Below are 20,140 nucleotides of genomic sequence, written 5' to 3'. Positions count from 1 at the left end.
ACCAGTATATTGTGAAATATTATTAACATGTAAAACAGTTGTTTTCTCTTTGATTATATTTTAAAAATGTAATTTATTTCTGTGATGGCAAAGCTGTATTTTCAGCATCATTATTTCAGTCTTCAGTGTCACACGATCCTTCAGAATTCATGCTGATTTAGTGCTCAAGAAATATTTCTTATTATTATCAATGCTAAAAACAGTTGTGCTGCTTAATATTTTTGTGGAAACCATGATATAGTTTTGGTTTTCAGGATTCCTTTATAAAAAAGAAAGTTCAAAAGACCAGCATTTATCTAAAATAGAAAACTTTTGTAACAATATAAACGTCTTTACTGTCACTTTTGATTAATTTAGTGCATCCTTACTGAAATATAAAAAATTAAGAAATAATATAAGAAATAAAGAAACTTACTGATCCCAAACCTTTGAATGGAAAAGTGTAAATAAGCATTTAAACTCTTAAAAATAAAGGTTCTTTGTTGACAGTTTTTCCCCCATAAAGAACATGCATGAAAAGGTTGCATCTCTGGGAAAAACTCCTTTTGGGTTCAACCTGACACCTTTATTTTTCAAAATGTAGATGCAGATAGATAATTTTCCAGATGCAGACACAGATTCCATTTCTTAAAATCTCATATTTTTTAAAGTCATATACAGAATACACATTAGTCACTAAAAATGTTAATGGTACAATCACAGGTCAAATAACCTGAAATAGAATAAATAGAACTCTTCGATTAGTAAATGCTATTAATATAAGCGTTAACTTTAATAGTGAGTTGCTATCAAAGTGTATAAGAAAACTACAGTCTATATATTAATTAGTAGTCATGTCAACAGCTCTAGTCATGTTAGTGCTAAACATCTTTCGTGCTTACATACCGTGTGTAAAATATTTACATCATCCTTTTCAGCTCTCAGATTTCAGAAAAACTGAAAGAATAGATTCAGTAAAGTCTGTTATTGCAGAGACGTACAGTTGATCGGGTCTGAGGGGTCTCCAGACTTAGGAAATGCCCTGCCATGGTGACTCCGAAATACCAGGATGTCCTCCTGGCGGAGGGAGAGGTCAGGGGGGTCGCCGGTCACCATGGCAACAGAGTCTACATTCATAGTCACAATAATGCTCAGTGTTCCGAACAGAACCCTTCTGTACGCCAGCCGGTATGATGTCACGGTGATGTCATTCCGAAGTGCCGACCAGTTCTCAGCTTGATCCTCGAATATCGTCTCAATATCCGTTGTAAATCAGCCACTGCAGAACTTTGGTTCGTTGTCGTTTCATGTGATCTGCCTTCAGTCTGACGAAGAAGGAAAAAACGAGCTGTTAGTTTACATCACAAGATGAGTGATCTGACAATTAAATTTCATTTGAGCTTCAACAGATGCCACTAATTGGAAAACTCGTGCAACAAAGTGTCCAATCTGTGTTCTCTGGAAAGCTTTAACCAAGTTATTAAAGAGAAGGTGACGGGTCATGACTACACACACACACACACATACACACACACACACTTATAGCGGTCGGGACTCTTATCAAGCTCTGATCAGAGAGTCAGCGTGACAGGCACCTGCTGTTCACAAAAGTATTGAAAACAAACTTACGTTCAGGAATATTCTGGGTTATTTTGTCTTAATATCTACAGACAACATCTATAGCATCTGTTGACTGCCACAGAAAATAATGGATTCAGTTACAGATATATTAAACGATCTGGAAGTGATCGGAGCACTCAGTGTTAAAGGGATAGTTCATCTGAAAAATGTTATTTACTCATCCTAATGTTCTTCCAAACTTGTAACGCTTTCATTCTTTGATATGAGGGTGAGTAAATGACACAATTTTAATATTTGATCCCTTTGAATAATGTTACACAAAAATAGATTAAAAATTAAAATCTATTTCTAAGATAATGACCAAACCGCACTTGCTGAATTGCATGAGGTCACTAGTGTCACAGGCTAATAGATTTAAAGGAATAGTTCACCCAGTAGTTAACGGGAAGCATTGCACATCACTTGCTCCCCAATGGATCCTCTGCAGTGAATGGGTGCCATCAGAATGAGAGTCCAAAGAGCTGATAAAAACACATTACAATCATCCGCACCACTCCAGTCCATCAGTTAACATCCTGTCAAGTGAAAAGCTGCATGTTTGTGAGAAACAAACCTATCAAGACGTTTTAACTCTGTGGATTACTTGTGGATTATTGTGATGTTTTTATCAGCTGTATGGACTCTCATTCTGACGGCACCCATTCACTGCAGAGCATCCATTGGGGAGCAAGTGATGTAATGCTACATTTCTCCAAATCTGCTCTGATGAAGAAACAAACTCATCTACATCTCGGATGGCCTGAGGGTGAGCACATTTTCAACAAATTTCAGCATGTTTGGGTGAACTACTCCTTATAGTGTTTATCATTATATTCAAACTATGCCCCAAATTGTGCACAAGTATGCACTGCATTTTAAGTAATGTGCACATGTTGTTGTTTGCATACTGAGGGATTTTTGCATGTTAGTCTGTGGTAATGGACAGTATGCCACATATGCTGTCGTTAAAATAATAACACTGAATCGCTCTGATTTGAGTTTACAGACACGTCGAGAGTCTGTGCTCCAGATACAGATTAAACTTGGTTTTTAGCAGTAATGTAATAAGACGTGTGATTTGATCCAGTTCATAGTCTCTCTGGAGCCGTGCGGTAATGCTGTGCTGTGTAATCTAAATGTAATACCGCAGTCTGTTCCTCTCGCACACTGCTTTCTCATACACAGGGTTATTATGGGTAATCAGTTCAGCCATTATAGCCTTTCATCACGACCGTGTTGTTATGGGGTCTTTCATCATGCTTTTTTTTTTAAACATGCATTATATAACCTTAAAGGTAATTGACATACATTAGTATTTATATCATGTTGTCTGTTAATGTATACGGCTGCACAATGCCAGACACATTATACGGAAACAAATGTGTGTTCAGTGAAATTACTATTTGAATTGCTCTCTCTTCATCAAACAAAGGCTTCAGAAGTCTGGAAATATAAAGCATGGACTCTTTTCATGTGGTTCTGTATTTTTTTAGAGATGGGTCACGATGGTCGTGTAGTTGGCTAATCCAACAAGTCAATTAGTGAGGGAATTATTTATTATTAGTGAGAAATTATTTAAATTAAGCTATATTAAATTAATCTAAAATGCTTCAAAAATATGTATAATTAGAATGTACAACATATATAATAACATGAAATTATATATATTGTAGAACACAATTGAAGTTACATATAAAATGTACAACTCGTAAACTGATTTTTTTTTTATGTGTATATAAACATGTATTAATTGAAGAACAACCAAACTTCTGGAATCGCAAAATTATTTGTGGTTAATTTCAGCCTATTGATTTGTTCTCATTTTTGTGAATATAAAACAGCTGGAAAACAAGCAGCTTTGTCATAACATTTCAACCCTGTGTTTTTCTTTGAAAGTGCTCCTCACCTTTACGTGTGGATTTTGATTGGCTGGCAGCTACTGTGGTCAGATCAGCAGGAAGGCCCACATACACTCCTCCATAGTTCCTGAAGAACACACAGTTACACATTCACTATTATTGTCCTGATTCAGTGTCAAAATGATGTTTAGCAGAGGTCTTGCATGCATTGTCATGATTGCAGTAGACCGTCTAACCTTCGTTTCTCATCATCTGGTGAAGGTTCTTCTGTCCTGCATCAAGAGAATTAAGATGAAGACCATCTCTGTGGTTGACACATTTGTCAGACATCAATTCATGCTCTCTCTTGTCTACTTTTTCATACTGTACTTCGTCAGTGTCCTCTTTGCTCAAAAAATCAGTTACATATGACTGATTGGCATCAAAACACTTCATACCACATTCAGAAGCAGTTTTAATTTCAGAAAGAGCCTGTTGTGTTGATGGACCATATTTTATTTCATGGTCTATATAGTCTATATTTTATTTCATGGGATAGAAGTACAGCCTGTTTCAGTTCATATTTAATGTTCACATTTTATGCTCTTGTCCACTGAAAATGCATATTTCCTTAAAATTTCTATTGTTTTTTTTAGCTGAAGAATTAAAACAACAGTATAACTAATTGATCAAGCATTATTTCTATACATCACAGATTCATTTTTCATTTGCATAAAAAAATGCCATTTCTGATTTCGCAGTTTAGATTTTGAATGGGATTTTAACCGGGAATTCACCCTTAAGCTAAAATTTTTTTTTTTAATTGTAGTTATTTTATAATTTTTTATTCATATCTAAATATATATATATATATATATATATAAAATAAAATAAATTTAAAACAACAGTAAAATTGATCAAACTTTATTCATTTTCACGTGCATCAAATATGCAATTTCCAATTTTGCAGTGGAGAACTGGAATGGGATTTTGATTTCCAGAATGCGCTCTTAAGCTAAATGTTTATCACGACTTGATTTGAGCGTGGAAAAATGTTAAATATTTCAAACTGCGAGCGATTTATTCAACTCCTCTGTATCTTTTTATAGACGTTAAATGTTAAAACTATGTCAAACAGAAGTCACATGCTGATGTCATAACAGAAATCTGCTGTCTAAACACACTCGGGGGTTTTTCCACCGATGGGACGGATGCCGTCTGGTGTCTTTGACAGTAAACTGTGAGGTGTCAGGCATGGGTGGGGGGGGGATGGGTAACGATTGCTGATTGGTTAGCATGTGTTTGGACCCTCAGGGGCCCATGTGCGCCACAAAAGCTGCTGAACGGTTAGCTGGAACAGGCCTTTTGACCCCCCCCCCCCTCCCAGGATTCAGTCTGTGTGTGTATTTTAGTGCATTTATACTGTGTTGAGCAGTTATGTATCAGTTGTGCTTATGAATTTGGCACTGTATGCAGTTATTAATTTCTCTCGGGTCAGTGGGAGATGTTAACAGTCATGACATTCATTCTGTGGCTCACATTCATGAATATGGTATGTTTGGATATGTCGTAAATGAAATTACTCACACATCCTTGGCAACTTCTGCTGGACCTGTAAAAACAGAAAAGAAAATATATATATATATATATATTTTATTATTATTAATTTAAAGGATTTATATGTAAAATCAACATTTAATACTATTAATTCACAACCCATTATACTTGGAAATACGTTTGTATAAGTAAAATGGAAAATAAAATTATAATTCATAGTGCTACATTGATTATCAGACATTTATTACATAAAATTAATATAATTTTTAATATAATTTTATTATATAATATTATATATAATTTATTATGTATATATATATATCTCCCAGGCACCCATTTGTATACACACACACAATATATAGAACATTATTGTAAAAATACAATATATATTATATAGAAACATGTAACCATATCTATAATTATATTAATTAATTATATTTAAAAATGTAACATTTAGTTTTCCTAATTCTTTAGTTTAATAATACTATAATAATTAAGCATTAAAAAAAAAAATGAAAATTTACAAGAAACCTTGGGTAACTGCAAAAGTAGTGCAAAAAGGTAGTCTCTTCAGAATGACACAGACATGTTTAGTGAATCAAATTCGGTTCTTTCTATGACTGTGTTGATTTTAGGGGTCACAAGAGTGCTGTTTCCAGTATTATTCAGTCTGCAGTTCAATTCTTTGATTACAAACGTTCATTTGTGCAGTGACTCTTAATTCACCCTAAAAGACAGAAACCACAGCGGTTATTCTCAATCTCACTTTTCTCTCAAACACAGTCTTTATTAAAGTCTCAGTCCCTATTCATTAACTGCATTTTACCGTACATTTACCAACTGGTGATTCAAGCTACATACTAAATATTTATTGTAGAAATCTAATTTTCTGTAAAGCTGCTTTGCAATGATTTGTATCGTGAAAAGCACTATACAAATAAACTTGAATTGAATTGAAACTTGAATAGAGCCATTGCTTGACAGAATCGACTGATGAGTTCGACTTAAGTGTGTTTAGACTCTTTGTTTTGGAGGATTCAGTCAATATACAGAATGTCCATCTGTGTTAGACTAATGCTGAAAACCTTTTCACTGAAGACTTTTCTCTTGAGTGTTTTCTTGTCCTCAAGAAACAGAGGTCAGTTTTATCGGGTCAAGAAACATATCCACACAACCTTTCATCTTGGAAGGTTCCACACTCTTAAAAATAAAGATCAACCCAAAAGTGGGTTTTTGCAATGATGCAAAGAACCATTTTGCAGTTTTAAGAACTGTTTTTGTTTTTTAACCCATTTTTTATTAGGTTGAAAACCATTTTAAAAATCAAAAGAACCTTTTGTGGAATGGAAAGATTCCATGGATGTCAACGGTCCTTCATGGAACCATAGCAAAAAGAAGTAAGTAGAAAGAACCTCGTGGATAGTAATGAGATGCAATTAATCTTTTGATTAACTCTCCTGTTTCTCAGATGTTTCTCCTGAAAAAAACATTTCAAGAAACCAAAGTCTGCATTCAAATGATCTCAGTATGAACTCAAACATTCCTCATCACATTTATCCAAGAGCAAATGCCTTATCCACACTCATTTTATAGAGTTATTTATGAATGTTTCTATGTTTTATGTTAGGGAGAACATAAAGGATGAGGAGGTGGCACAGGGACGGCCCGCACAGGCAGAGGGATGCAGGAGGACGACGAACAACAAAGTCCAGGGTGGTGATGATGGTTGGGTGAGAGCCAGGGAGAGGCTTTGAGCAGGGGTGTGATGGCAGGTGCCCAGGTCACAGCCTGAACGGCGCTCCAAAGAAACACCCAAAAATCGAGGAGCCAAGGATGTTACCATTGGGACAACTGGAGGCCACGACAGCGATGGAGGGGGAGCCCTATGCACAGACAGAGAGCCGAGGAGGTGGAGTGATGCCGAGGATCCAGGCAGCCGCGATGAAGCTATAGCGATTATGGCCCGAGATGTAGGTGGGGATCTGGAGGCCAGAGGGCGAGCAGGAGCGACCGAGGAAGGAGGCGGAGCCTTAGGAAGGGTGGAGCAGACCATAGCCGAAGGGGTGGAGGGCCGGAGAGCAGCTGATGGACCTCAAGTTAGCAGTGGTGGCTTGGCAAAGTAGGAGGAGTCTGGGTGGGGGGACGAGGTTGAGCCACGGGCTCCTCAGGTCCAGGAGATGAAGACTCCCGGCAGGCCCGAGATGGAGCCCCACCACTGAGAGGAGGTGAAACAGAGGAACTGACTGCGGACGAAGAAGACTGGACAGCAGGAATGGCTGAGGGCTGAGGAGACTGAAGAAATGCTCAAAATTCAATCAAAAATAAAAAGCCAGTTTGGAGAGGAGCTGGGAGAGAAAGGCTGGGCGGGACCAGCGAGTGAAAGTCGTGACATTTGTCAAGTATGGTAACCCATACTCGAAATTGGTGCTCTGCATTTAACCCATCCAAGTGCACACACACAGCAGTGAGAAGTGAACACCCGTGAACACACACCCAGAGCACAGGGCAGCTATATCCAGCGCCCGGGGAGCAACTGGGGTTCAGTGCCTTGCTCAAGGCACTTCAGCCATGGGTATTGAGGGTGGAATAGAGCACTGTTCTTCACTCCCTTCCACCTACAACTCCTGCCAGCACCGAGACTCGAACCTGCGACCTTCTGGTTACAAGTCCAAATCTCTAACCATTAGGCCACAGCTGCCCCTTAATTAAACAGATGAACAAAATCAGGCAGGCTTAGGGGAAAAAAACAACACAAATCCACAAACTGAAAAATATGAGTCAAACAGATGAACAAAATCAGGCAGGCTTAGGGGAAGCAAAGTCTCTAATTCTCCAAACTGAAAAATAATGTTCAAGTCCAACACACATGCACTCACTCTCAGTGGCGGGAGGCTGGGCGGGACTCACATCCATACCCTCGAATTCCACAGGAATTCCCTCGGCGATGGATGGGACAGTCGGCACGCACACCTGTTTGGACGGGGTCTTCTCTGGCTCGCTGATGGCGTCAGGTTCGGTCGCTCCTCCCAGCGATGGCTGAGCTGCTCTCTCCGTCTGCGGTGGGCTCAGGCTCAGTCTCTCCTCGCTGTGGGGTGGTGTCTGTCTGGCCACTGGGTTGGGAGTGGGGCTGGCGTCTTCATACGCGAGGCAGGCGGTGAAGGCAGATCTGCGGAGAACTCAGCACCCACTCCACATAAGCAGCGAAGCTCCCTCGAGGACCCTTCCCGGACAACTGTGCTCGTGTATCCGTGTTCAGGCTGGCGAGCAGGAACGAGGAAAGGCAGTCATCCGGGAAGGTGGTCTAGTGGGCGAGACCCAGGAATTCATCCATGTGCTCCTCAAGGAAAAGATCTCTTAGGACTATTTCTATTTCTCTTTCTATTTCAGCAAATCTCCTGAGCTCTTAAAGAACATCGTCCGAGCAATAAATTCCCTTTTGAGGCTCCACTCTCTCCGTTTAGGAGTTTAGTGATGGATGTCGTCACTTTGATGCCTCGCTTGCCAATCATTTATCATTTTCTCTCAGGACACTCAAGGCTTATTCTGTTTTTAACCAAAGTTCATTTTGTTTGGCTCCTTTATTGTATCCAGTCTGCATTATAACATGAAATGCACTGTTTAAAATTCTCTGCACATTTAAATTCATTCGCTTGCTTCTCCAGAGGTGACGGTTGAATCGTCCCCAGCTGTTCTCACATCCCATTTTCAACGTCCAGGCTTGTGAAGGTAACATTTATATCTCAAATATTGTTTTCGTAGCTCAGCAGTCAGCACACATATAGTGTTCTCAGGCATGTTTCAGTTTAAGTATGAACTTTGTTTCTCCTGAATGGAGAAATAAAAACTTTCAAAAATGAATCAACGGACATATTCCAAAGCAGGGTTTTCACAGCAAAGAACCACATTCAGTGAACAGTTCTTAAAAGAACAATTTTTATTTTATTCATTTTAAGAACATTTTAATAATCTAAAGAACCTTTTATCCAATGGAAACGTTCCAATGATGTTAAAGGTTATTTTATGGAACAATTGATGCCAAAAAAAAAAAAAAAAAAGCAGCTGTAACATGAAGCTCAGAGCAATATTTGAGTTCACATTTGAGATCTCTGACTTTTGATTCAGACTTTGATGTCTTGGTCGCATCCGAGCATCCTTTTCTTAACCTTTAGTGAACAAAATGTAAGATTTTCTGAGGTTTTTTTTTTTCTTGAGAAGCAAAAGTGCCTCTCACTGCCGTCTGGGAGAAGCATAGATGCTAAAGTGATCTCATTTATGGTTTGTGTCATTTTTCTTTCCAGCGCGCTCACACACGCTCTCTTCATTAAGTCCGTAAGCACAGATCTGACCTGAATACATATTAGACGTGAGGGACGAAATCTCCATGACTGATTTATGAAGCATCAGATCCTTCACCTCTGTCTGACTAACGCCACATACCTCTACATCCGTCCGCCGCGGAGCTCCTGCTAATAAACCGAGGACACGAGACTTTAACAAGCTCCTACACGCACTTAATCAAGTGTTTAAGGACAAACAGCGCGCTCAATCAAACCTCGGACAACACGACACGTGCACTGATAAAAAGCAGTACACACTCACCTCCTGCTGTAGTGCTGGTGGCGGAGGAATTTCCACATCCCATTTTGGCATGAACGCAGCTTTCCGTGCCTGCTTTAGAAGGACGAATGAGTGAGGGACCTCTCTGTTGTGATGCACGAGCTCCCTCGAACGCAGAGAGAGAGAGAGAGAGAGAGAGAGAGAGAGAGAGAGAGAGAGAGAGAGAGATGCTCATGATTCGCTCCTCTCCTCTCCTCCACCCTGACAGGGTTGCCGTGGAAACAGAGGGGGGAGAAGGGGGGTGATATTATAATATTTTAACCAGCTAAATAAAATAAGACTAATAAAAACAGTAAAAAGGAAGCAGTAAAATAATAATAAAATCTTAATTACTGTACAATAAAATGTAATAACAATGTACAGGAATGAAAGATGTGTAATTATATTTAATAGAAATAATTGACATTTGTAATTCATTTAAACATTATAAACAATTTAATAAATATATTCACATGTCAGACTTTTCAAACATTAAAAAATTAGACAAATAAAACCAGTAAAGCAAGAAATATAAAAAATGTATGATTAAGATGAATAAAACTTACTAAATAATAATACACTTAATACAAATGTATCGCAATGAACCAAAAAGCCTAATAATATTTAGTATTATATTTAGAATAATAATAATAATAAAAGTAATTATAAACAATTTAATAAATATCTTTGCAGGTCAGAATGTGAAATTATTATAAAAATAAATAAAATTGGACAAGTAAAAAAAACAGTAAGCAAGCAATAAATATAGAAAATATTAAAATGAATAAAAACTGAAAGAAATGCAATACAGGGAATCAAGTGGAAATATTTAACAAAATAAGTAAAATAGGACAAATAAAAACAGTAAAAAGCAAGCAAGAAATAATAAAACATTTTATCTAAAATGCCTAAGTATTTTTTTCTTAACAGAAGTATATGCCACATATGTTACATTGTCATCAAAACAAAATATGATACAAAATCACTTGATGTTTTTGTAATAGGGAGTTTCATATGGTGACAATGCTAACTATGTTGTCAAATGATTTCTTTATTAAAAAAATAATGCATAAACAATTGGAATATATTTATATATTAAAGGCGGCATATTTTCAGCTGCCCCTGAAAAGTATTGCAGTGGTTAAGTGTAGACAATGTGTCCAAAAAAGCTCATAAAACCTGACCTGAATACCACAGAAACCCAGAAAAAATGACATGCCAAAAGCAGAAAGTCATCAAGTGTCATGCCAAAAACAACCGTCCCCACACACAAGTGCACTTTTTTTTTCTGAGTATAAACATCAGTCAATCTCTGCTAAAATATATCTCTGTTTTATCCATAAAACCGCTCAGCCCTGGAGAGAAACTTAATACAGACAATCACCGACATCAACACAAGGACTCTGAACAAAGTAAAGCCTCTTCAAATCCAGCTGTCTGTCTGTATATCTGCATGTCTCTCTGTCTGTTTCCGTTTTTAAGAAATCTAGTTAGATATTGTTTGGGCTGATGACAAATGAAGGATGCACAGATGTTGGTTTCTGAGTTTCAAGGACTGTCTGGGATCCCAAGTGATCAGCCTTGATGTGTTAACAAAGAGATATTTGTTATGACAGCGGCAGGAGCCTCTCAGGAGCTGTTCAGGGGCCACTGGGGTCTCCAGAACTTCCTTATGCCCCATATCAAGTGATGCAGAGATGCGCACACACACACACACACACACACACACACACACACACACACACACACACACACACACACACATATATATATATGAAAAATAAATATAAAAATAAATTATTATATAAGATTAACCTACGAATGAAAATGCAAACTTTTAATGGTAACAATATGCCAGTATAGTCCAGCAGAGGGTATTGTTGGATAGAAGTTAGCAAGCTTTCCAACCCCAAAGACAAAACAACACTTTATTTTTCCTTATGAAATATTATATATGATTTGATTTCCGCATCCTTTTTAACGACAAAATGCTTTTAAATGATCGTTTATTGTGCTTTACTTATGCCTATTTTTGCAGCAGGTTTAATTCTAACTAAATAGTACTTCATTTCCCAGCATGCAACCAAAGCAGTTCCGGATCGTCTCTGAGCAGCTGCATGCTGGGAACAGTAGTCTTCATCCTTGTATTCCGTGTCCCAACCGGTCTTTCGACCAGTGAAAGATGCCGGCCGTACACCACAAATATTACTCGAGGAGGCCTTGCAAGACAGTGCGCAGGTAAAAATTATTTTACTGGACTTTTGTTCAATGCTTTAGTACTCATAACTGTTTGGTTTTGTGCGTTTAGCGTTGCAAAACTGATGATGCGGTTGTCGCGACGCGTCGCAGCGCGTCTGTGCCAGCTAATCTAAATAAAACATCGTTTTTAGGTTAAATTTTAAGTGAAGATTACCCGGAGGAATAACCTCAGCTCATAGTTTCATATCATTGTCATGTATGGTTAATTTAAAAAGCTTTTTATCTCAGATAAGCGCCTATAGGACGGACGCCATCCTGCACGTATGTTGATCATATGTTTATAAATATGAGAGACGCGTGTATCTGACGCTACAAACGCGAATCTTATTAAATGCTTTGACGCTTTAAGGTTGTAAATGTGTTGCTAGTAGTGGAGTTGTGAATAAAGGGGCCTGTATGGGAGGAGTGAGATGTTGTTTAGGTGGTCCAACCCACTCAAGTCTGATACTGATACATTATACCCGATGAATCAGGATTATTACTTACTCAAATACTGACACATCAACGTCAGGTCAGAAACAACTACAACGCTATTGCGTATCAGCTCTGCACCTGACAGGTCTGGAGGCATCAAGTTGAAACACTGTTTGCATTGTCTTGCAACATGTCTTGATTAATACTGGCTATGCAAAAAAGTCATAATTATGGCCTAGTATTTCATGTTATGTGAATATTCATAGCGAGTTCAAGAAGCGTGAAGCCTCTCCCACATGCTTGTGATATTCTCAGTGACAACTAATGATTTACTTCATATTGCAGTTATTTGTCTGAGTCATACCCAATAATGCACTGCAACGCCCGGCTGTTCACTTTGTTTGCACTGGAAACACACCCAAAAGTCTATCCCGATCCCTGACAGAACACACCTGTGGATACACAAATGCTTGTTGCACGTTTGACGCTGTGTGAATATGGAGAATTGTATGCGTCCCGTGTTCACTGGTGTTTGTGTTTGCAGACGCGGTCCTTTGCCTCCAGTGTGTTTGAAGAGGATGCAGGGCACGCTCACTAACTATCACAAACCAGCTGCTCCAAGTCTATGCAAAGAAGACGTGTTGGGCACAGGTACACACAACACACATTTTCACTTTTGACCTTAATCAGTAAAGTCGTATTTTTAAATACATGTTTCAGCTTGTTGTGCACAAAATGATTCAGTGCATGTTATTTTAAAGCTAAAAGTTTTGTTTTAGTCCATAGTCTTTTAGCAAACTTTCTTCACATGTGAAACAACAGTTCTTTTCTGAGGATTGTTCACCAGGGCCACAGGGGTGCGGAAAATATTAACAACCCAATAGTAGCATAGCGATAACATTTAACGATTCAATCAAATTCCAAAGGATAATCCATATACTTGGAAATATGGAACATTATGAATTTTAAACTTTAATTATTTGAGCGTCCCAATTTAAATGTAAATTAAATATTATATAAACAGCCAGACAGGAAAATAATTATTAAATCTGTAATATATGTTTTTATGACCTGATATAAGTTATAATTTTAGAATATGTAATATAAATTTGAATATTTATATAAATAAATTAGCATGTAACTATCAAACTGAATATATAAATGTAATCTGAATGTATACAGTTCTAGATCTCAATATTTAAATTTAAATCCTGAATGTATAGATGTAAATCTGAATTTAAACGTTTTTCAAGATCTGAATGTACGTTAATCTTAATATGTAATTATTAGTCTGAAAATATGAATATTAATATCCAGATATACAGTATAGTTGTAATTCTGAATATATAGCTATAAATCCTAAAAATGTAAATTTTTAAGTTATATATATGAATAGTTATAAACCTTGATTATATAGCCATACATTTGTTAGATATAAATCTTTATTTTCGCCATTTATATATTTAGTTTTCATATAAGAATTCCTTGTTTCATATAATAGAATTCATATTGTTTGGTGAATATATATATTATATAATATAAAATTAGCCCCTTTTAAGAAGCTTGTTTTTGAATAAACTTCAATCAAATAAGATCCCACAACATATGCATTCTGATTTCACAAGATTCCCACAACATATGTTTGTGTTAGCATCAGATCTTATACAAGCTCCGATTCTTCATCTGACTAAATGAATGTTTTCTTTGTGTCTGCAGAATGAAATGGCTCTGGCGACAGAACAGCTTTCTAAGCAGCTCTTGGAGTATGAGAAACAGGTGAGCAGTTTTGACTTCCTCTTTAATGGCGTGCGTTGCATTAGCAGTCGTGGAGGAGCTGTGGGAATGTCTGAATATCTGATGTGTTACTGATCAATCTGATCTGATGCTTTGTGGGCGCAGAATTTTGCTCTGGCGAAAGGCGATGAAGAGGTGATCAACACTTTACAGCACTTCGCCAAAAGCGTGGAAGAGGTGAGAAGATGCCTGCAGAGTGTGTGTGTGTGTGTGTATGTGTGTGTGTGTGTCCATCTGTCAGGGTCTCTCGGTCAGAGCGAGGCCATCAATTGTGTGGCAGGTGTTCTCTCTCGCAGGTTGTTTGATGTACAGTATGCTATGATGGCATGATCCACACTTTAAAATTTTAATATTATCTAGATCAAAGCAGCAACAACTTACAGTGTGACATCTCCGTTGTCTATTACTGTCCACACTCTGCACACTAATATTTTATAAATATTGAAATAACATAACTATTAAAATATTACTGTTATCTCTCTAGCTGAACTCTCTGCATGCTGAACTGGCCTCTCAGATTGCAGACAAGATGGTGTTTCCCATGGTGCAATTCAGAGAGAAGGACCTCACAGGTACAACACTCACCTTAAAGATCATCTGCTTTCATTTTGTTTATTTCATTATTCATTCATTTATAGAATTTAGTGAATGTATGTTTTTTGTAACGTTTAACACTTTTTTTACTATCTCCTCATGTTTAAATGTTTGTTTACTGTACCTTTAAGATTCTTTACATCCAATTTTATTTTATTCTTTTTTTTTTTAGACTGTTTTTACAGATATTTTTTATTTATTTTTTTACGGTAAAAAATACTAATTAAAAAAATACTATTTGATTTACTTGTGTATATAGAATAATATTAATCTTATGTTAAAATTAATTCAGTTATTTTTTAAACATCATATTAAATTTCAAGCAGACAGTTTAAATTACTTTTTTAATAAAATTTTTTATTTATTTATATTATAATACATATATTTTGGTCTGCTTGTTTTTTAGATTAATATTAATATTGATAGTTATTATAATATTAATTTAGTAATATATATATAATTAATTTATATAAATATTCATATTTTAATATTAATTTAATTTATTTCTTTATTTTTCTTGAACATTGATGTCTTTGATCATTAAATTCTAAGTAGACAAATACAAAACATATTTAATAATATTTTTAATAATAAAATTGTTATATTATTTATATCACTTATTAAAAGAATAATACGGTTTTATTTTCTTGGTATCTTTTCAATTAATATTCATATTTATTTAAATATGAATTGTTTATATTCCTTAAATCACTCTTAATCACAATCTCTGTTTAAATGCTTGTGTTACTGTACCTTTAAGGCTCTTGTATCTGTTTTTTAAATTATTTTAAGGCTTTTTATACAGTATAAATGTATGTATTTTGTCAAAGGTGAAAATCCTGTTTTTAATGATATGATCTGTTGAAGTGAAGTCTGAGTGTCAGGTAATCAGATCTCAGTATGATGTGAAGGAGATTTTAAAGCGCTGTGCTGTTTGTTTTCAGAGATCAGCACATTGAAGGAGATATTCTCATCGCCAGTGATGGTATGAGGTTAAGAATATCTCTTTATTAATAATGGATGAAAGAAAAATAGTTCTGTGCTAAATGAAAACCACTTTTACCTCTTTTTGTGTCTCTTTGTCTCTTCAGAGCACGAAGCTGCCATGGTGAAATATAGTCGTTTACCTAAAAAGAGAGAAAATGAAAAGGTAAATATTGATCAGATGTGTCTGCTGATATGTTCTATGAAACCCATCCATCAGGATCCAGCAGTGAGTAGATAAATGTGTGTGTGTGGACAGATGAAAGCTGAGGTGGTGAGAGAGAGGTGGCGATTGCCGCGGGAAGCAGCATCAGGCAGCGATGCAGTATTATTGTGCTATGCTGGACGCGCTGCAGTACAGGAAGAGAGTGGCCATGCTGGAGCCCATGCTGGGATACACACACACGCTCAGGTCTGTCACCCGATCAAAACAACCTCAGCTCGCCGCAGCAGTCACTGGCTTCTTCACTCTTTCACCTGGATCAGCTACATTTTGAAAGCTTTTGTGAATAGCAAATAATATACTGTATGCACACTGGGGACCACACATCAGTTGATGCATGTACAGTAGTCTAGCTGTATGAAGAAATAGTTAATATTCTCAAAATTATTGGTCAATGACAATATACTTCACGATATAATTCATTGACAATATACTTCAAATTAATTAAAAAACATTTAAAGATATTGAAATAATAATTTCAAAATACTATTTGCTTTGGCATTTAGTAACATTGGTAATAGTATTATTTATATAAATTTTAATATGAATATTCATTAATATTAACTGGGTTTTTAATCCAGTTTATTTATTGAATATTAGTGTGTTTTAATCTTATTTAATTTAAAAGAGACAAAAGTAAAAATTAATTATTGTATTTCTAATAATAAACTATATTATTTGTAAAATAATAATTTCAAAAATATAATTTTATTTGTCGTGATTTTGGATTATTATTAATTATTATTGTGCACTGATGAGTTATTATAATTGTTTTTTTATATTTATTTTAATATTCAGTTATTTTTGGAACACCATATTATATTTAAAATAAAAAAAATGTAAAAAGAATTTTTTGTTTTAATAATAATATTATTATACTGTTTTATATTACAATTCGTTTACAATTATATATCATATTACATTAATATTATTTATTTTACACTACACTTTCAAAGAATACTATTTTTGTTTGCTTGTTTTTAAAGATTAATATTGATATTTAAAGTTCAGTTAGTTATTCATCATAATATTAACTTCTAAATGGACAAATTTAAAAAAGATATTTTTAATAACAACAATTAGTATATTATTTATATTGCTAATTAAAATTTTACATTTCAAAAATGCTATTTTATTTGCTTTTAGGTTAATATGATTTTTTAATAGATTTTTAAAACAATCAGATGTTTCTGGAAAAGCATATTAAATTTTAAGTAGAACAAATTTCAAATAAAAATAAATTAATGAATTGTAGTAAATTCTAGTCAGACAAATAAAAAATATTTATTATTACATATATATATAGGTCATATGAAACCAGTAATTAAAAAAATTCTCTTTTATTTGCTTGGTATCTTTTAGAATAATAGTTATATAAATATGAATTCAGGTGTTTCTTTTTCTTCAGCTACGTCTTTTTATCATATTGTTACAGCCTGCTTTTTAAAAGACATTCAAGGTTGTGTGTGTCTCTTTGCAGCCGGCCTGGGTTAAAAGTGACTACATTGCAAAAAAAAAAACAAACAAAACCAATCTGGACTATTCTTCGTGTGGGGGAGAGGGGGGGGGGGGAGGAGGCGTCAATGTAAGGGGTTAGTTTGTGCACATTATGGTCAGTATGCTGGAATAATCTTTTATCCTCTTTGCGGGGACATCCGAGGAGAGATTTCCTTTTAAGAAGGTTATGAGCTGGTGTCGAAGAAGATGGGACAGTTTTCTAAGCTCTAGTTTCGGAGCATGAATCAGCGGGTCAAGGAGCAGAGTGATTTCTGTGATTGATCGTTGATTGGCTGTGAGTGAATCGAGTCTGTGTCTGTGCTTCAGTATTGAGTCTCAGTTAAAAGGTGGACGCAGAGTTCATGCGTTCCGGCTCAGATAGAGCTCACTGTCCGTGGATTGACACCAGTCTACATGCCGGATCACGATCAGTGTCCCCTTGAATCGCGCTCAATCCTTTTCCATAAGCCGTTTGTACCTCCACAGCTAGAAGTACGCCTCACTTTATCTCTGTCGGAGTATGATGAAAACGTGTCGGGTGCACGGTCTCAGGTTGTTTAACATCCTGAAACCCTCTTTGTCCGGCCAGTAAGACGGGTCTGGTGACGACTGGCGTGGACCTGGCGTTGTTCTTCGTCACGCAGGGGCGTTAACCTGAATGTGTCAGCCGCGTTGGGCGCGGTGGGCAGGCGGATGGTTTCTGGATCTGGACAACAGTTCTGTCATGTCCGGCGAGTGTGAATGACCGCCGCTACTAGCTTTGGCCAGATCCTTTCACCCAACTGCAAACACGTCTTGGGACAGTGCTTTGTGTGTGAAATCTGTCAAACGAGTCAGGCTTTATCTGTCAGCTCATAAGGTCCCAGGCTGCTGCAGGTAGTGTTCCTGTAGATGAATTGGGGCAACAAACAAGAGAGATATTAAGAATAATAAAAAAAAAACTATATTATAAATATTATTAAATATTTAAATTATGTTTATGTAATAAATAAACTATATAATTCTATATGATATAAAATTATATATACACACATGGAATTTGTCTTGGTGACAGAAGTCATATATCTATATATATATATATATATATATATATATATATTATATATATATATATATATATATATATACACACACACCGCGTACATATAAGCAATAAATACCAATAATTATATTTTACTTTTAATAAATGTCATGGAGATATTTTGATATTTTTTTATATTCTTATTAGCAGAATATTAAAAATAAACATAAATAAATAAATAAATAAATATATTAATTGTATTATTTATCGAATTATTATTATGTATACAATTTTATATATATATATATATATATATATATATATATATATATATATATATATATATATATATATATATAACACATATATAAATGAGAAGCAAAAAGGTAAATATCTTGATATTTAAGTTATAATATGCAATTAAATGATTAAACTTATATTTTGTTGAAAAAATGTGAATAAAATGGCGAGAATAAAAAAAAAAAGAGAGTTAGAGAAAAAAAAAAAAAATCAAGATCCAGATTTCTTGAATGAAGACATTAAATATTGAATAAGCATCTGCCAAATGCATAAATGTCAATTAACATTGCTATGTTTTTAGATTAAAAAAGTCATTCCATTTTGAGTTTGGAATTGTCTCAGCTGTAGTTGAGTTGATTCACTCTCTTCAACTGTAGGTTATGTCCGTCTTGATACATAATACACAAAACTAAAACACTGAAGTTTTTATAATCCAGCCATTATGTTAACTAGATGTCACTGCTAAAAATATGGCTAGTGCTGAAGGAAACGTACACATCTCTTCATTTCCCCAGTGAGTCTCCCTCTCACCTCGTTCCTCTGATCCTCCATCAGCGTCACTCCTTCTGAATCTCCCGCTGAATGATTCAACAGATTAATGGCGATCCTGATGTGTGTGTGTCTGTGGTGTTAATGGAAGATTCCTCCGTTCTCCTGATGTTCACACTGACAACGTCCCTGAGATAACAGACATGATGTCTTCCTGTGGTTACCATAAGCTCTTTCTCACTCTGTTTTCAGGTCTCTGATTCTTCAGGCCGAGGGGTAGAAGGAATAGGAAGAGGTATTTACACTCTTATATATAAAGATGCTTTGCAAAATACACTCTGAACTCAACTCTCTCGATTATAGACTGATTTATGACTGCACATTCTTTCTGCACACTTCTTTCATTTTTTCTCCACAGTGGATTTGCACCCTCAACAACATTTCCAGACAGATTTATCTGACCGACAATCCTGAGGTATGGCTTAAAGAGTGCTTTCAGTTACCTACACCAGGATTATAGCAGTTACCATAGGTGTAAACAAAAATGATAGAGAAATATGTACAGTATATTATAATACAATACACAATGTGAGCACTGAGGGAATAACTTAGCAACATCCTTACAACTAGAAGGTAAATGAATAATACAAAATAATAATTTAAATTAATGGCTTTTTAATTAAAATGAAGGCTAAATGTATGTAAAAAAATAATACAAATTACAATTATCTATTATATATATATATATATATATATATATATTATAAATTAATACATATGTTGTAATAGTTGCTGCCAAATATTTTTTGGAAACTGTGATACTTTATTCAGGATTCTTTGAATTGTTTTTCTTAATGTTATTACATAATTAATAATATATACATACATACATATTAACATCTTTATACATTTTAATTGGTATATTTTAAAACAGTAGCATATATTTGTTTATGTTTTATATATGGCGTAATATAA

General features: G+C 35.4%; 1 protein-coding gene and 1 pseudogene across 1 annotated transcript; one reads left to right on the top strand and one right to left on the bottom strand.

Annotated features, from left to right (window-relative positions):
* Positions 1 to 386: 386 nt before the first annotated feature.
* LOC122135515 (overexpressed in colon carcinoma 1 protein homolog) lies at positions 387 to 9,741 on the bottom strand. Its single transcript, XM_042714952.1, has 5 exons — positions 9,594 to 9,741; positions 5,025 to 5,049; positions 3,695 to 3,730; positions 3,506 to 3,585; positions 387 to 1,304 (listed from the first exon to the last, which is right to left on the bottom strand). Exons 1-5 carry the CDS (start codon positions 9,634 to 9,636, stop codon positions 1,300 to 1,302), a joined length of 189 nt encoding a protein of 62 aa, XP_042570886.1. The 5' UTR covers positions 9,637 to 9,741; the 3' UTR covers positions 387 to 1,299.
* A 2,031-nt stretch (positions 9,742 to 11,772) lies between these two features.
* LOC109050596 overlaps positions 11,773 to 20,140 on the top strand; it is a 12,097-nt pseudogene continuing 3,729 nt past the window's right edge.

The sequence above is a fragment of the Cyprinus carpio genome, chromosome A25 (assembly GCF_018340385.1).
Source record: "Cyprinus carpio isolate SPL01 chromosome A25, ASM1834038v1, whole genome shotgun sequence".
Lineage (NCBI taxonomy): Eukaryota > Metazoa > Chordata > Actinopteri > Cypriniformes > Cyprinidae > Cyprinus > Cyprinus carpio.
The sequence above is the reverse complement of the archived record's forward strand: the minus strand, read 5'-3'. Positions and strand labels throughout refer to the sequence as shown.

Bases quoted from the DNA above. Each gene is read 5' to 3' on its own strand.
- LOC122135515 (XM_042714952.1), bottom strand. From the start codon at position 9,636: ATGGGATGTGGAAATTCCTCCGCCACCAGCACTACAGCAGGAG. The intron at 5,050-9,593 runs GTGAGTGTGTAC...CTGTTTTTACAG, and splicing joins CACCAGCACTACAGCAGGAG to GTCCAGCAGAAGTTGCCAAG. The intron at 3,731-5,024 runs GTGAGTAATTTC...CTCTTGATGCAG, and splicing joins GCAGAAGTTGCCAAGGATGT to GACAGAAGAACCTTCACCAG.